The sequence below is a fragment of the Gorilla gorilla genome, chromosome 8 (assembly GCF_029281585.2).
Source record: "Gorilla gorilla gorilla isolate KB3781 chromosome 8, NHGRI_mGorGor1-v2.1_pri, whole genome shotgun sequence".
NCBI lineage: Eukaryota > Metazoa > Chordata > Mammalia > Primates > Hominidae > Gorilla > Gorilla gorilla.
In genome coordinates, this window is record NC_073232.2 from 110534763 (window position 1) to 110549254 (window position 14492).

The following is a 14492-nucleotide window of genomic DNA, read 5'->3' on the forward strand; positions in this document are numbered from 1 at the left end:
ATAATAATAGTAACTACCTCATAGGATTTTTGTAAAGATTAAGTGAAGAAACATTAAACCCTTAGAAGAGCAAGCCTTCAGTAACAATGAACTATTATTATTATTATTTTTTTTTTTTGAGACAGATTTTTGCTCTTGTCACCCAGGCTGGAGTGCAATGGCACAAACTCGACTCACTGCAACCTCCGCCTCCAGGGTTCAAGTGATTATCTTGCCTTAGCCTCCCAAGTAGCTGGGATTACAGGCATGCGCCAACACGCCCAGCTAATTTATCTGTATTTTTAGCAGAGACAGGGTTTCACCACATCAGTTCTTGAACTCCTGACCTCAGGTGATCCACCCACCTTGGCCTCCCAAAGTGACGGGATTACCAGCGTGAGCCACTACACCGGCCAACAATGAACTATTATTAACAGCTACTGTGACAGCAACGATAGAACCGTTGGTCTAGATTGGCCCCACCTCCTCTCTGTACAAAGAAGGAAATGGAGGCCACGTCCGATCTCAACTGCAAGTCCTTGGTACTCCTCTTTGCAGCATTCTCTAGATTTGCCCCTTTTCCCTCCACCCACACTGCAGAGCCTAGATGCTCCCCTCTCCACTCCCTGAGGCTGTGCAGGGGCTGCCTTCCCATTCTCACCTCTGCAGCTCTCCCCCTCTGACCCCTCCCACGCTTCCTTTCCAGACTGAAACACTGTCTTCTGCATGTCACTCAGAGGCTTGTGGGGGCTCCCAGCTGGCTGTCCCATGAGCAGAGTGCTCTCCATTGTTTCCCATTCCCTCCTCCGTGCTTCCTGGAGGAGGAGGTAGACAGCCAGGGACTGAGCCAAACCACTCCCCAGATGGCAAGAAAGGATGGGACAGATCGGCCTCAGGTCCCTCAGCTATTAGGACCCAGTGGTCACATGGGTCTGGGCTGAGTGACAACCACACCTTCTCTACCACCCCCAGGAGTTGGGATGCTTCTATGTCTGCCGCCAAATTGTGTCTGGAGTCAAATATTTTCCTTTCTCTGAGTCTCAGCTGAAAAACCTGTAAAATGAGGGGGTGGCACTAGACGGCCCCCCTATCCGACATGCTGTGATGGGGCCCAGGGTAGGCTGGGCAGGTCTGCTGTTTGGCTCCTGGCTGAAGTCCCTGACACAATGAGGAGGTCTTGTTACAGTCTGTGGACAGTCCCAGGCCAGCAGCTCCTTCCTCTCCAAGGGACCAACCTGAGGGCATGGGAGGGCTTCTGCTGTAGGAACCTGGGGTCTGGGCCAGGGAAGCTCCCTTCCATGAACGCTGCTGGAAGATAGGGGGACAGCAGCGGGAACCAAGAGTTAGATGCAGGGAGAGCCCCTCTTATTGGCCTTCCTGCCCACTATAGGCCCCTGAGAGCTTTTGCTCACACCAAACTATAGCCTTCATCTCCCAGCCTCCAAGCCTTTGCTCTCACTGTTCCTTTCCCTCTATCTAAGATTGTTAAACTCCTACACATCCCACAAGGCCAGCTCAAATGCCACCCCCTCCATTAAGCCCTCCCACAAAGCCTTCCACAAAGCACATTGTGTGTTTGCTTCCTGACCCCACAACCAGACTCCACCTGTCTGTTCCCTTAGCACTGAGCACAGAGGACCAAGCTGCGCGTCCTCCCTCAGAGAAGGAAGCGGCCTCGAAAGTGGCCGTTACTTTCCCAAATAGAGAAGGGGACAGAAGAGGGAAGGAAGGTGGAAGGGAAAGAGGAGGGGAGGGAAGTGAGGATAATAATTATACATTTTAAAATACGGGTTAAATACTTATCTCCATTTTACAGATGAGAAGGTAAGGTCCAGGGAAGTCAAGTAACTTGCCCAGCCAGGATTCAAACCCAGGCAGCCTGGCTAGATGCTGGACTCTCAAAACCACCAAGAATGGATGTTGGAAGAGGGGGAAGAGGAAAGGAAGGCCGGGAGCCGACTGAAATTCCACCCTGTTCTGGTGGATTTATGACCCAGGCCGTGGTGTGAGGGCACTGGGCACGGTGCTCTTCGCTGAATGCCGAGTGACAGATCCAAGATCTTGCCAGCTTGAGGCACAGAGGCACCTGCTCCAGGTGTGCCAGGAGATGCTGGGACCTGGCCTGACCTAGAGCAGGTGGGGAGGGCTGAAGACAGCAAATGCCCAAGTATTCAAGAGAGAGCATGGGGGGTGCTGTCCTGAGGGTGCAGCAACTTTAGGATGGCTCATCCCTTCTCTGCCGTTGGGCAGCTCTTCTCAGCAGCCTCCTCTCAGCCCTGTAGCCTCCCCGGGGTTACTGACTCTGTAACTCTGTAACCCCGGGGTTACTGACTCTGAAGCAGTGCCAACAAATGGTCTCTGAGCTGTACCTGTCCAGGCTAGGAAAGAGGGGGCTTGAAGTCTTCTGCCCCCTTCCCTTTGGTGTTTCTGTCACACGCCGACCTCCCAACATAATCAGCTCCGGTCTGGATAGTTGGAGAGCCCAGATCAGCCCTGGTTCTTTGTCCCTCAAGTCGTAAGTGTGACATCTGAACCCGCCTTGCCCCTTCCCTGTCTCCTCCCTGGGAGAAGGCAGAGCAATGGTTACACACGGCGTGTACACAAACAAGACACGCAAGCACCCCTGAGGCCTGGGCGCACCACTCACGGCGGGCCTTGGGCCAAGCTCCCCAGCGTGGTCACTTGTCCAATTGGAAGCAGGTTGGTGAGCGACTGGAGGGCCGGGCTGAGGGTCCATGGGATCCCCCATGCCCCCTAGGCCCAGTCTCCAGGAACCTTCAGAGGCCTGCAGACCCACAGAGAGACAGAAGGACAGACGGGACAGCAAGAGGCAGATCAAGAGGCAGACGCGCGGCCAGGCGGGGGCTCACCAGATGGAGCGCGGACAGTCCGGGGCTGGGAGGGCGCCGCGGCGGAGCAGGGCTAACGGGCTCCCTCCCCGGGCGCCCTGGGGCCTTTTTATCCGCCTGCCGCCCGCGGCCCCCCAGCCCCGAGCTGGCCGCGGAGGAGGTCCCGCAGGCCCCGCCCCGGGCGGGCCTGGAGTCCGCGGGCGCCCCGCCCGGCCTTCCGCGCGGCGCCCCCCGTCGGGACACAGGCCAGGTGGCGGGGGCGCCCAGCCGCAGCCGGCGGGGCCGGGAAGTCCCGGGGGGCGGGGGGAGCGGGGGAGGGGGACGGGGGGAGCTGGGGGGGGCGGCGGGGGGTCGCGGGGAGCGGAGCTCTCGGGAAAGGGCGGCGCTGGGCCCGCGGCTGTTTTGCAGGGAGGGCCGCGGCGGCCTCGGGAGTCCCTATCCCAGGCACAGTTTCCTCTTTTGCCGAACAAGGTAATGACGCCCACCTAGAGTCCCAGTCTGTGAGTCCTGGTGGGTGCCAGGGCCCCCGGCACAGCACCCTTCGCACGGGAGCGCCCGGCTGTCACAGGGGCCGAATCTCACGAGCTCGGTCACTTAGGACAATGTAGACGCCCTTTCTGGGAGGCCGGGGCTCAGTTCAGTGAGGTCGAGGTGGCGCGGTGCAGCGGTGCTCTCCTGCAGGAACAGGCGAGTCAGCCAGAGTTTACTGAATACCGCGCCCCACCCCAGGCCTCCGTGTGAAACTCTGCGCTGCCCATTGTGCAGCTGGGAACACTGAGCCCCAGGCGACATAAGTTGCTTCTTCAGGCAATACACAGTGAATGGGAGAACCCCTTCAAAGAGCTGAATGATGCAGTCCTGGCCCTTGTCAGACTCACGGGAGGAGGGTGTTAGTGCAGGGAGCAGGGACTGTAGAATTAAAGAAATGTGGACATGGCTGACAGAGAGGAGTCCCATCAGCTGAACTGAGCACCTAGGTGCCTGAACCCCAGTCCAAGCCCCCAGTTTCTTTCCCCTAGACCTGGTCCTGCCCTCAGCCTCACTGGCCCCATCTGTAAAATGGGCAGAGGGTTCCAGCCTCCCGGTTTCCTCCCTAGGCCCACAGCTGCCCAACCTGGTTCCCCCTCTTGCCCTCACCTTGCCTAAACGTCCTTCCAAAGGTTGGTTCATCCCACAAGCCTTTATTGATTTTCTCCTACATGCTAGACAGGGTGCTGGAGTGCTAGACGCTGGAGGGGGCCTTCCCAGTCTGGTGGGGGAGGCAGATGTGCAAGTAAGAATAAGCCCGGACAGGCAGAGTGTGATAGAGCTAGGATGTCAAGATGGACCTTTTCAATCCTGGGTGACAGCCAGGTCTTAATGACCCTGCTGCCAGGGACCTGCCATCCACTCCTGGCTGCCCATGTCCAAGATGTCCCCCCAGTGCCCCTGCCCCACCCCAGCTGGGCCCAAAACATTCCCTGTGATGAATCAGCAGGAAAGAATGCTCCCAGCCTCGGGTCAGTGGCAGCAGCCCAGCTCCTCCCCCAGGGACAATGAGGCAGCTGTGGGCTTGGGTGCCAGGTATGCCTAAGCCCCCTCCTAGGGCCCAGCCACCTCTCATGCTGAGCCAGAAGCAACACAGAGGGTTCGGAAACGTGGGCTCTGCCTGCTGCCAATCACTCACCAGGCCTGGCTGCCCAGAACTAAAAATACCCTGGAGCGCAGGGGCGGGCGGAGGATAGAGACCAGGGAATGAATGGATGTTGCCCGGAAGTCCTTTAATTTGCACAACTCTGGGCAGAGGCCAAGGCTGGGAAGCAGTGGAAGTGGGGATCTCTAAGGCATGCGCTGTGAGCCCCCAACCCTGAGAAGTGAGGGGCTCTGCTCCCAGCCCCAGCCCATGGCGTACTAGCAGTGGGATTTTCTCAGCTGAGTTGTCATCTCCTCATCCTTAAATGTGATTGCTGTAGGGGTCAGATGGGACCACTGGATTCATCTCAATCAGCTTTGATTTGATTGAGAAAGCCCTCTTCTTCCCTCCTGCCTGGCTATGTTCACCCGGCCTCAGCCCAGCGCCTGTGACCCTCTCCATACTCTTTATATAATGGTCTGTGTCTGCCTTAACTCTGGACACCCCCACCCACCCACAAGCTTCTTATTTATCTCTAAACCCAGATCCTGTCACACAGCTTGGCACATAGCAAGTGCTCCAGAAGTGCTCACGGATTGAATAAACGGACCTAGTGGTGCGTGCCAGTTTCTGGTCCCCAAGGCGATACAGACAAGCCAGAGGTGCTTCCTATCTTGTCCTCAAGGAATTTGCAGAGTGGTGGGGGAGACAGAGCCACAATCAACCAGCAGGACAAGGCATCATCACCATTATCATCATCATGGCTGGCTGGGGTCGAAAAACCGGTGGACAATGCTTTCATCATCTCCTGTTTACACAATGAAAGTGGGACACAAAGGGGTTAAGTGACTTGGCCAACATCACACAGCTGTTATGTGCAGATGGGAGCAAGTGATCAATGACAGCGAAAGCACAGGGCTGTGTGGATGCTGGGCAGGGAAGTCTGAGGGTTGAAGCCTTCTCAGAAGTGCCTTGGAAGGTGGATCTGATACACTGGGTAGAGAGGGGGGAAAGTGGAGTGGTCAGGAATAACACTTTACGATGTTGTGGAAGCCGTGAAGCACCATGCAGGTGTCTGGAGTTACCGCAGCTGCCCTCATCCCTCAGCCAGTACCCAGGGACTTGGGTGTGTAAGCATCAACTCTCCCTGCCTCCTCCCGGGGAAAGGAGCTAACATGAATCTCTTCCCCATGGGGTGCTTCTCAACCCTCCCTTCCTGCCTAAGTCAGGGTCTGTACTTTCCTCCCAAGTGGGAAGGCCAAATCTCCTGCAGAAAGCGGTGGCCTCCAGGGTGCACCTGGGTGAACCTAGTAGTGACCCTGGTGGAGTGCCCAGTGCCCATGCCTGCTGGCAAACTTCCTCCTCAGCAGCCTTCAGGACTCAGTTCTAGCCTCATCTCCCCTGTGACTCAGTATGGAGGAAACTGTACAGCTTTAAAACTGGGCAACCTGAGTTCTAGCTCTGCTTCTGAATTGTGTGGCCTCGGGTAAGTTATTTTGCTGTGCCTAAGGTACTGCCTCCTGCATCTATTTGTCCTGCCGTTGCATTCCTGCCTCCTCTAACACTCAGTGCTGTGGCAACAGCCCCCAAACTGCTCTCAGTTTTTCCCTGCATCTCACTGTTCTTGACGTCAGTCTTTCTAAAGTGTTGTCTTGCTCTAGCTCAATAATCTTTAATTGCTCACTACTGCCCACAGGAGAGAAGGAATCTCCTGTTGCCTCTACTCACTTCATTTTCTATATTCTACCTACCCTTCAGGCCTAACTCAGATTCCAACTCCTCCGTGATATCTCCCATGAAAACTTGCATGAATGCTCTCAAAGTAGAAGGTGCTGGAAGAGTCACAGAGCCAAACCAGACACAGTGTTTGCCCTCAAGGAGCTCACTGTCTAGTGAGAGAGATGACTCAAAGACATAGCTTGATGGGACGTAGATTGTAATAACAGAAAGTAGGACAAATGGGGAGAACAAGCCATTTTGGCCAAGGACAGGCTTCTCCTTTATTGAGAGCTGTTTATCCAGGAACAGGGCTTTTGTTCAGGGAGAGGATGGGAGCTGAGAGGGTTTTGTAAGATCATGAAGTTGGGGGAGTGGGGAGGGTGGATCTAGGAAGGCTGGAGGGGCTAGTCAAGGATACGGTTTCTAGGGAGAAAGGAGAGATGAGCTGGTTGCTGTAAGGAGAGGAAATTTGGCGGAAGAGCAGAGCTGGTTAAAAAGAAATTCTAGGAAGTTTGGGTTTGTGATAGGCAAAGTCACCCTCTCCCCTGTTCTGTGAAAGCTTCAGAAACCCCGCATAAGTCAATCAAGTTTGGAGCTAGACAGGCCCACCCCAGCATTTGCAGGGCCCAGGGCAAGACTCAAGGGAGGCCTTATGCCATGAGTCAAGTATTTTAAAGCCATCAACCAAATGAATCCATTGTTAAGTCAATCATGGTCTATCCTCCTACCTTGACAAATATACCTTTGGAAAGACCTGGAAGGTCAGGTCTGCAGTCACAACTTTCCACTCCTCGGAGTTCTGTATGGAACACGCTATGACAAGAGTGTCTGCCTCTGGCCTCGCACCCTGGTGTGCCCCTCCACACCATATTCTGCCCATCCCACACAGCAAGGGGCCTTCTGCTGTGACAGACATGCAACACCGTCGGCTCTGTGCAGACCTCCCAGACAGCTGTCCTGTGGCTGCCCTATGCCTGGGTGCACACTCTGGCACAGGCACAGGCTGCAGTCAAGAGGAAGGGCTAGAAGTGGGCTCCGGCCTCCTGGGCAAAGACTTCCAAGAGCATGGGTTTGAAAATCGAGTGGAAGTTCCTCCTTGCCCTGTGACGGAGGGTGGGGGGCGTGGAGGGAGTGTAATCGACAAGGGCCACGGTGATGCCGTCTGTAGCAGGAGGACCAGAGCAGGGACCCTTGCCCAGGTCTAAGGGCAGCATGGAAGTGGGATTGTGTGTATATGTGTATGGGGTGGGGAGAGGATGTGACGTGAAGGTGGGAATGTGGCTCAGAGGTGGGCCCTGGGGGAGAGTGAGGGGGCTACTCAGTCACTGAGCCTCCTTAGGGTCACACACAATGCTCCATGGCTGAAAGAGAGGAGAGGATGCCCCCAGTGCGGCGAGTGGGCGAGGCGGGAGAGGAAGGCAGAGGCATTTGGTCTGGGCTCAGGTCGAAGATGCTGGCAGGGAGAGGGTTGACGGGGGAGCAGCCCAGCCAGGTTACCTTTAGAGAGCTGCGAGCCACCTGAGCAAGGGCCTTAGCTTGGCAGGTAGGAGGGGCCGCTGCAGCTTTCCGAAAGGGTTGGGGTAGGAGTGGGATTTGGTTAGAGCTGGGCTACAGGAATCTTAATCTTGCCAGGTACTGTCCTGAGCTGGTTTAACGCTTCACAGTCATACCTTTTTGTAGGAGGTGGGGGGGACAGGAACTGATAAGGGGGTTGGGGTGAGGGGACAGGAAGGAGTTTAATAAGCTGTAAGCTACTGAAAGGCAGAGAATAGGACTCAGATTCCCCACTTCCACCTCCAGGAATGCCAGCACAAATGCCCTGAATTCCCAGAGAAGTTTGGACTTTGTAAGATCAATCGCTCAACACACATTTCTTCCCCAGAGTCTCTTCCTGCCCCTCAGGAAGACACATGATGTCACCCCATTTCTCATATGTAACTCCTCCTTGCCTGGGGAAGCTCAGTGTCCTGGCTCTCCCCTCCCCCTCCTCCTCCTCCTCTTCCTCTCTCCTCTCAGGACCTCCTCCTGCCCTGCTGCCTTCCCCACCGTCTCCCCTCTCCCTCCTGGCCACACACCCTTTCTAAACTCACTTCCAACCACTCTCCAGTTCTCTTAAGAATATATCTCCCCCTGCCAATTTCCCTCTTCCCCTCCACCCCCAGTGCCACCTGCAGAACCCCGCTTTCCCTGTCTCAGCAGCTGGACACAGGCGCAGCGCCTGGATGTGCTTCTATTCAGGTAAATTAAAGTCGTAAGTTCTGGGGGGAAATGAGGCGGAATGAAGACTCAGTGCCACAGCCACGCAGGCCCGGAGGTCCCTTCAGGAGCTCATGCAAGTCTGCACCAACCTTCTCACTTGCCAGTAATTGAGTCCTTTTTCCTTAAGGAACACCAGACAAGTTAAATTAAAAGACATTTCTTATTCTATGCTGTTTTCCTGGGTCCTTGAAAGCCACTGGTGTAGTAACTGTGTTGCATCTCCCATGGTGGATGAGGTCAACAGGCCTTAGTGGGCTAGCCTGGGAACTTCCCAGGCTACAATGTTCTCTTTGCAGGAGAACAATGTTCTTCCTAGCCCAGGGTTTTGCCTCTTCTTGGCCCCTTTGGGAAGATCACTGACTATTTGAGGGCACAGCCAAACTGAATGCTTAAGTGTTAGGAGCCACTCCCAACCCTAAATCCACTATTTGTGAATTATGTCTGGAATTAATTGATATTCCATGGGAAATAATTTCAGGAACAGAGGTATTGATTAAAGAGAGGTATGTGTGAACTTAACACAGATATCTTCAGTCTTGTATTATCTTAGTTTTTCTTTTCTTTTTCTTTTTCTTTTTTTTTTTTTTTTTTTTAGATGAAGTCTTGCTCTGTCACCCAGGCTGAAGTGCAGTGGTGTGATCTTGGCTGACTGCAAACTTCCCCTCCCAGGTTCAAGCGATTCTCCTGCCGCAGCCTCCTGGGTAGCTGGGATTACAGGTGTATGCCACTGTGTCCGGCTAATTTTTGTATTATTAGTAGAGATGGGTTTTCACCATGTTGGCCAGGCTGGTCTTGAACTCCTGATATCAAGTGATCTGCCCGCCTCGACCTCCCAAAGTGCTGGGATTACAGGCGTGAGCCACTATGCCTGACCGGGTCTTGTATTATCTTGCATTTTGGTTTGTTGATGTAGAGCTTTGTAAACATTTCAAAGACTCTTTGTTAGGAATTGGCAGAGGTCAAGGGAGATCCCTGGATCAAGCAGGACCTAAGCCAATACCAGAGTCGGAGAGCCAGGAGCGAGATGTAGAGCCATTGGCATCAAAGTGTTATCAAAGTCCAAGCAAGAAGTCAGGACTGAGGGTGGAAAGGAGAAGGACAAGCCCTATCAGAAGCCAGGGCTGAGTCTGATGAACCTGTTCAGATGCCACCAGACAGAGCAGGAGGGCAGCAGAGCAACCCCCACTTCTAGTCCAGCAGCTCTTCGAGTGTGGTCCTGGATCAGCAACATCAGCATGGCCCAGGACTGTGTTTGAAACGCCAATTCTTAGGCCCCACCACAAAGCCACTGAATCAGAAACCTGGTGGCGATGGGGCCCAGCATCTGTGTTCTAACACATCCTCCAGATAATTCTAATGCCTGCTATCATCTGAGAACCTCTTTTCTAGACCACACCTTTGGACAATGTTTGGTCTGACAGAGTCTGGAGCCCTGCAGGTGCCATTCTCCTTGGAGTCCCAGACCTGTCTGGCAGGCAGGGGCCCTCTTGCATTCTGAGGAACCTCTTCCACAGATGTCAGGCTGAGTTTTGGGGAAGCACAGTTTTTGGGAAGCACGGCCTTCTACATCTCAGTTATTTCCAAATGGATTCCAACCTCTTCATGTGGAGTGGGAGAGCCATGTTCTGCTTAGAGTTCTATAAGGACCTCCATTTCCCCAAGGAGCCCATCATTGTGGTGGTGGGAATTCCTCTTGTTGTCTTCAGGGGGCCCTACCTTTGCTGGGTCAGGAAGGGGAGGTCAGGCCAACATCTAGATTCTGACAGAATCTTCCTGCACGACGGGAATTACAACATCTATTCAACAACACAAAAGTCAGTGCCACTGTGGACATCAGACTGAAGTCTGAGATCTTCCTGGAGACCAGCTGGCCAAAAGATGTCATTGATGCCTAGCTCTGGGCAGGCAGAAGAGACCCGGAGCCTGTTACAAATGCCTTCTCCTTCTTCTTGGAGTTGGTTCTGGCTTTCATAATTCACAGTGGATCCAGAGTTGCAGAGATAATTCTTAGTCTTGGGCCATTCTGGATATATCATTCTTCATCATAGACCATTCTGGATACGTCTTTGTGGCCAAAAAAGAGTTAAATGGCTGCAAGGTTGTTGATTTGTTTACAAAAAAGAAGAAGAAGAAGAAAGAAGAAGAAGAAGAGGAAGAGGAAGAAGAGGAAGAAAACTGCTCAGAAAGGACAAGAAAAGCTTTGTTTCCTAGCCATTAACTGAAAACTACTTTTCTTAGGACAGGTTGACCTCTAAAGTGTTGACTGATCCATCCAGAAAAAAATGTAGATAAATGATGTCTCTTTTTAGCATTTCTTACCAATAAACAAGGTGGGAAAGAAGGAATTTCACCAAGATATCAGCAGAAACATAACTTTGGAGGAGAAATAATTTCCTCTTCATTACCAGTTAATGAAAACAAGCTTCTGCCCACCAGCACTCTGAATTGCTGTCACTGTGGTGAGGTGGTGTGACGGGAACTTGGGGTAACGCCTTAGGCCTCTGGCAAGGATTCTTACATCAGAGCTAATAGGTGAATGTGTCTCATTCAAGGTGGGTGCTGCTCTGTGCTAAGTCTTGGGCATGGAGCCATTGTATCTGTACAGAAAACACTTGACTAGGCACCATGGGGACACCAGGAGAGAAAGACCCGGATCCTGCCCTCGGTTTAAGTCATGGATTATGTTCATATCACTATATGAATTACATAAACCAGTGAAATCTATTTGTATAGATGAGATCATTCATTCACTTATTCATTCAGCACATCTTTATGGAGCACCCATGATTTATGTAGCCACTTTGGGGGTCCAGAAAAGTCAACATAACCCAAGTTTCCCAGGCTCCAGGACAGTGCTGGGGTCACACTAATGATAATGGCCATATTTTCTGGTTCTTGTCTCTACTATTCAGTGAGCACTTCTAGCACCATGCCCCCCACCCACTGCTCCAGTCAAATTCTCACTCAGTTTGCATCTAGGAGTTTTCAAGCGTGGCCAACATGTACTCATTAAGCAGGCTGTAAGCCATGGTTAGATTGCAGCATCTTCCATAATCTTCCCACCCAGCTTTGCACCCTCCCCTCCCCAACCCTTGATGTTCATTACCTAAGAAGCTTTGTAAAAAAACTTTTCAAGTATTTGTGGCTAGTGCCCACTACAAAAATTGCTGCTGTCCACGCCAGGGGGTTAGCAGCTCCTAAAGCTGCCATCTCTCGAGGCACAGAACAGTGCTACCTTTCCTCTGTAATGAGGAAAATGCCTGACTCCACCCTGTTCAACAGTGTGCCATCTGTACTCTATTCTGTTCCATTGGCCTACGGCCTGTTTCTTGACCAGTATCACACCATGTTGGTTATTATAGTTCCATGTAAGTCTTACATCAGAATGTGTGAGTCCTCCAACTTGGTTCTTTTTCAAAATTGCTTTGTTTATTCTAGCTCCTTTGCCTTTTCATATATATTTTATTTGTTTATTTGTTTATTTATTTATTTTTAAGACAAAGTCTCACTCTGTCACCCAGGCTAGAGTGCAGTGGTGCAAACTTGGCTCACAGCAACCTCTGCCTCCTGAGTTCAAGCAATTCTCCTGCCTCAGCCTCCCGAGTAGCTGGGGCAACAGGTGTGTGCCACCACGCCCAACTAGTTTTTGTATTTTTAGTAGAGATGGGGTTTTGCCATGTTGGCCAGGCTGGTCCTGAACTCTTGACCTGAAGTGTTCTGCTCACCTCAGCCTCCCAAAGTGCTGGGATTACAGGCGTGAGTCACCACACCCAGCCTCCATATACATTTTAGAATGTCTTTCCATATGTATATTTCAGCCTGTCAATTTATTTAAACAAAAACCTGCTGGGATTTTCACTGGGATTACACTGAATTCATAGATGAGTTTGAGGAGAGATGACATTTTAAGAAAATTGGGTCTGCCAATTCGTGACCAAAGTTTGGTCTTTGATTTCTTTAATCAGTGATTTGTGGTTTTCAGCATAAAGATTCCACACAAAACATAATTTTTTTAGACTTATGCCTGAGTATTACATATTTTGGTAATATTGTAAATGGTGCTTAACATTTTTAAAAATTTCTGATTGGTTATTGCTAGTACCTAAAAATACAATCGATTTCTTTTGTATTGACTGTATATTTTCTGTGAAATTGCTAAATTCATTTCTAGTAACTTGTATTTTCCTTGGACTTTTCTACATAGAAAAGCGTGTTATCTGTGACTAGAAACAGTTTTATTTCACTTTTCCCACTCATGTGCCTTTCATGTCTTTTCCTTGCCTGATTGCACTTTCCAGGCCCTCAAGTATAAAGATGAGAAGGAAGGACCTTGCTCTCAATCTTAAGGGAAAAGCTTTCAGTCTTTGACCATTATATATGGATGTTACTTGCAGGTCCATTTCACTTCAGTTGTCAAATTTATATGTGTAGGGTTATTTATAGCACTCTTTCATTATCCTTTTGATGCGTGCAGGGTCTTTAGTTATATCCCTTACTTCATTCCTGATACCAGTAATTTGCGTCTTCTCTCTTTTTCTTTGTCAGTCTTGATAGAGGACTGTCAATTTTATTGATGTTTTGGAAGAATTGGCTGTTTGTTCCATTGATTTTCTCTATTGTTTTTGTTTTCAATTTCATTGATTTCTGCTCCTATCTTTATTATTTCTTTCTTCTGTTAAAACTGTGTTTATTGTTCATTTTGTGTTTTTAGGTGCTTAAAGTGGGAAATTAGATGATTAATTTGGGACTTTCCCTCTTTTTTAATGTAAGTATTTAGTGCTATACATTCTCCTTTCAACACTGCTTTATCTCTGTCTCACAAGTTTTGATATGTTGTATTTTCATTTTCAAAGCATTTTAAAATTTCCCTTGAGATTTCTTCTGTGACGCATGAATTATTTAGAAGTTTGTTGTTTAATTTCCAAGTGTTTGGATGTTTTTCAGTTATATTTCTTTTATTGATTTCCATTTGATTCCACTGTGGTCAGATAACACACTCTGTATGATTTAAATTATTTTAAATTTGTTTAGGTTTTTGTTTTGGTTTGGTTTGGTTTGTTTGTTTTTTGTTTTTGAGACAGAGTCTTGCTCTGTTACCAGGCTGGAGTGCAGTGTGGCGTGATCTTGGCTCACTGCCACCTCCACCTCCCGGGTTCAAGCTATTCCCCTGCCTCAGCCTCCCGAGTAGCTGGGACTACAGGTGCACGCCACCATGCCCAGCTAATTTTTTGTATTTTAGTAGAGACGAGGTTTCACCATGTTGGCCAGGATAGTCTCGATTTCCTGACCTCGTGATCTGCCTGCCTCGACCTCCCAAAGTGCTGGGATTACAGGCATGAGCCCCGCGCCCAGCCTGTTAGGTTTGTTTTATGGTCCAGGACATGGTCTAACTTGGTATACTTTCTAGGGACACTTGAAAATAATGTGTATTCTCTGCTGGTGGGAATGTAAACTAGTACAACCACTATGGAAAACAGTGTGGAGATTCCTTAAAGAACTAAAAGTAGAATTACCATTTGATCCAGAAATCCAACTACTGGGTATCTACCCAGAGGAAAAGGAGTCATTATACGAAAAAGACACTTGCACACACATGTTTATAGCAGCACAATTCACAATTGCAAAAACCTGGAACCAACCCAAATGACCATCGATCAGCAAGTGGTTAGAGAAACTGTGGTGTATATATATATATATATATATATATATATGATGGAATACTACTTAACTGTAAACAGTAATGAGTTAATGGCATTCACAGCAACCTGGATGAGACTGGAGACTATTATGAAGTAACTCAGAAATGGAAAACCAAACATTGTATGTTCTCACTCATAAGTGGGAGCTAAGCTTATGAGGATGCAAAGGCATAAGAATGACACAATGAACTTTGGGGACTCAGGGGGAAAGCGTGGCAAGGGAGTGAAGGATAAAAGGCTACAAATAGAGACCAGTGTATACTGCTTAGGTGATAGATGCACCAAAATCTCACAAATCACAGCTAAAGAACTTACTCATGTAACCAAACATCACCTGTTCACCAATAACCTATGGAAAAAAATGCATAACAAAAA

The 14492-nt window shown here is 50.1% G+C and overlaps 1 protein-coding gene and 1 long non-coding RNA gene across 6 annotated transcripts in view; one reads left to right on the plus strand and one right to left on the minus strand.

The window, feature by feature from the left end:
- The window catches only part of LOXL4 (lysyl oxidase like 4), a 20507-nt gene extending 17505 nt beyond the window's left edge, over positions 1-3002 (minus strand). The window contains exons 1-2 of one of the 5 annotated variants that reach the window (XM_063710361.1): positions 2850-2988; positions 1215-1287 (exon numbers count right to left, since the gene is read on the minus strand). In XM_063710361.1, the coding sequence (XP_063566431.1) occupies positions 1215-1224 (10 nt within the window). In that variant the 5' untranslated portion in view covers positions 1225-1287; positions 2850-2988. Of the gene's footprint in view, positions 1-1214; positions 1288-2348; positions 2604-2849 lie in introns of those variants that run through there. The other 4 variants (XM_063710357.1, XM_063710360.1, XM_063710358.1 and 1 more) reach the window with 4 other exon arrangements.
- On the plus strand, positions 2516-13070 carry LOC129524973 (uncharacterized). The gene is made up of 3 exons (XR_008668964.2): positions 2516-2679; positions 4986-5926; positions 9014-13070. It is a non-coding gene; the product is annotated as an uncharacterized lncRNA (long non-coding RNA).
- Positions 13071-14492: the final 1422 nt, after the last annotated feature.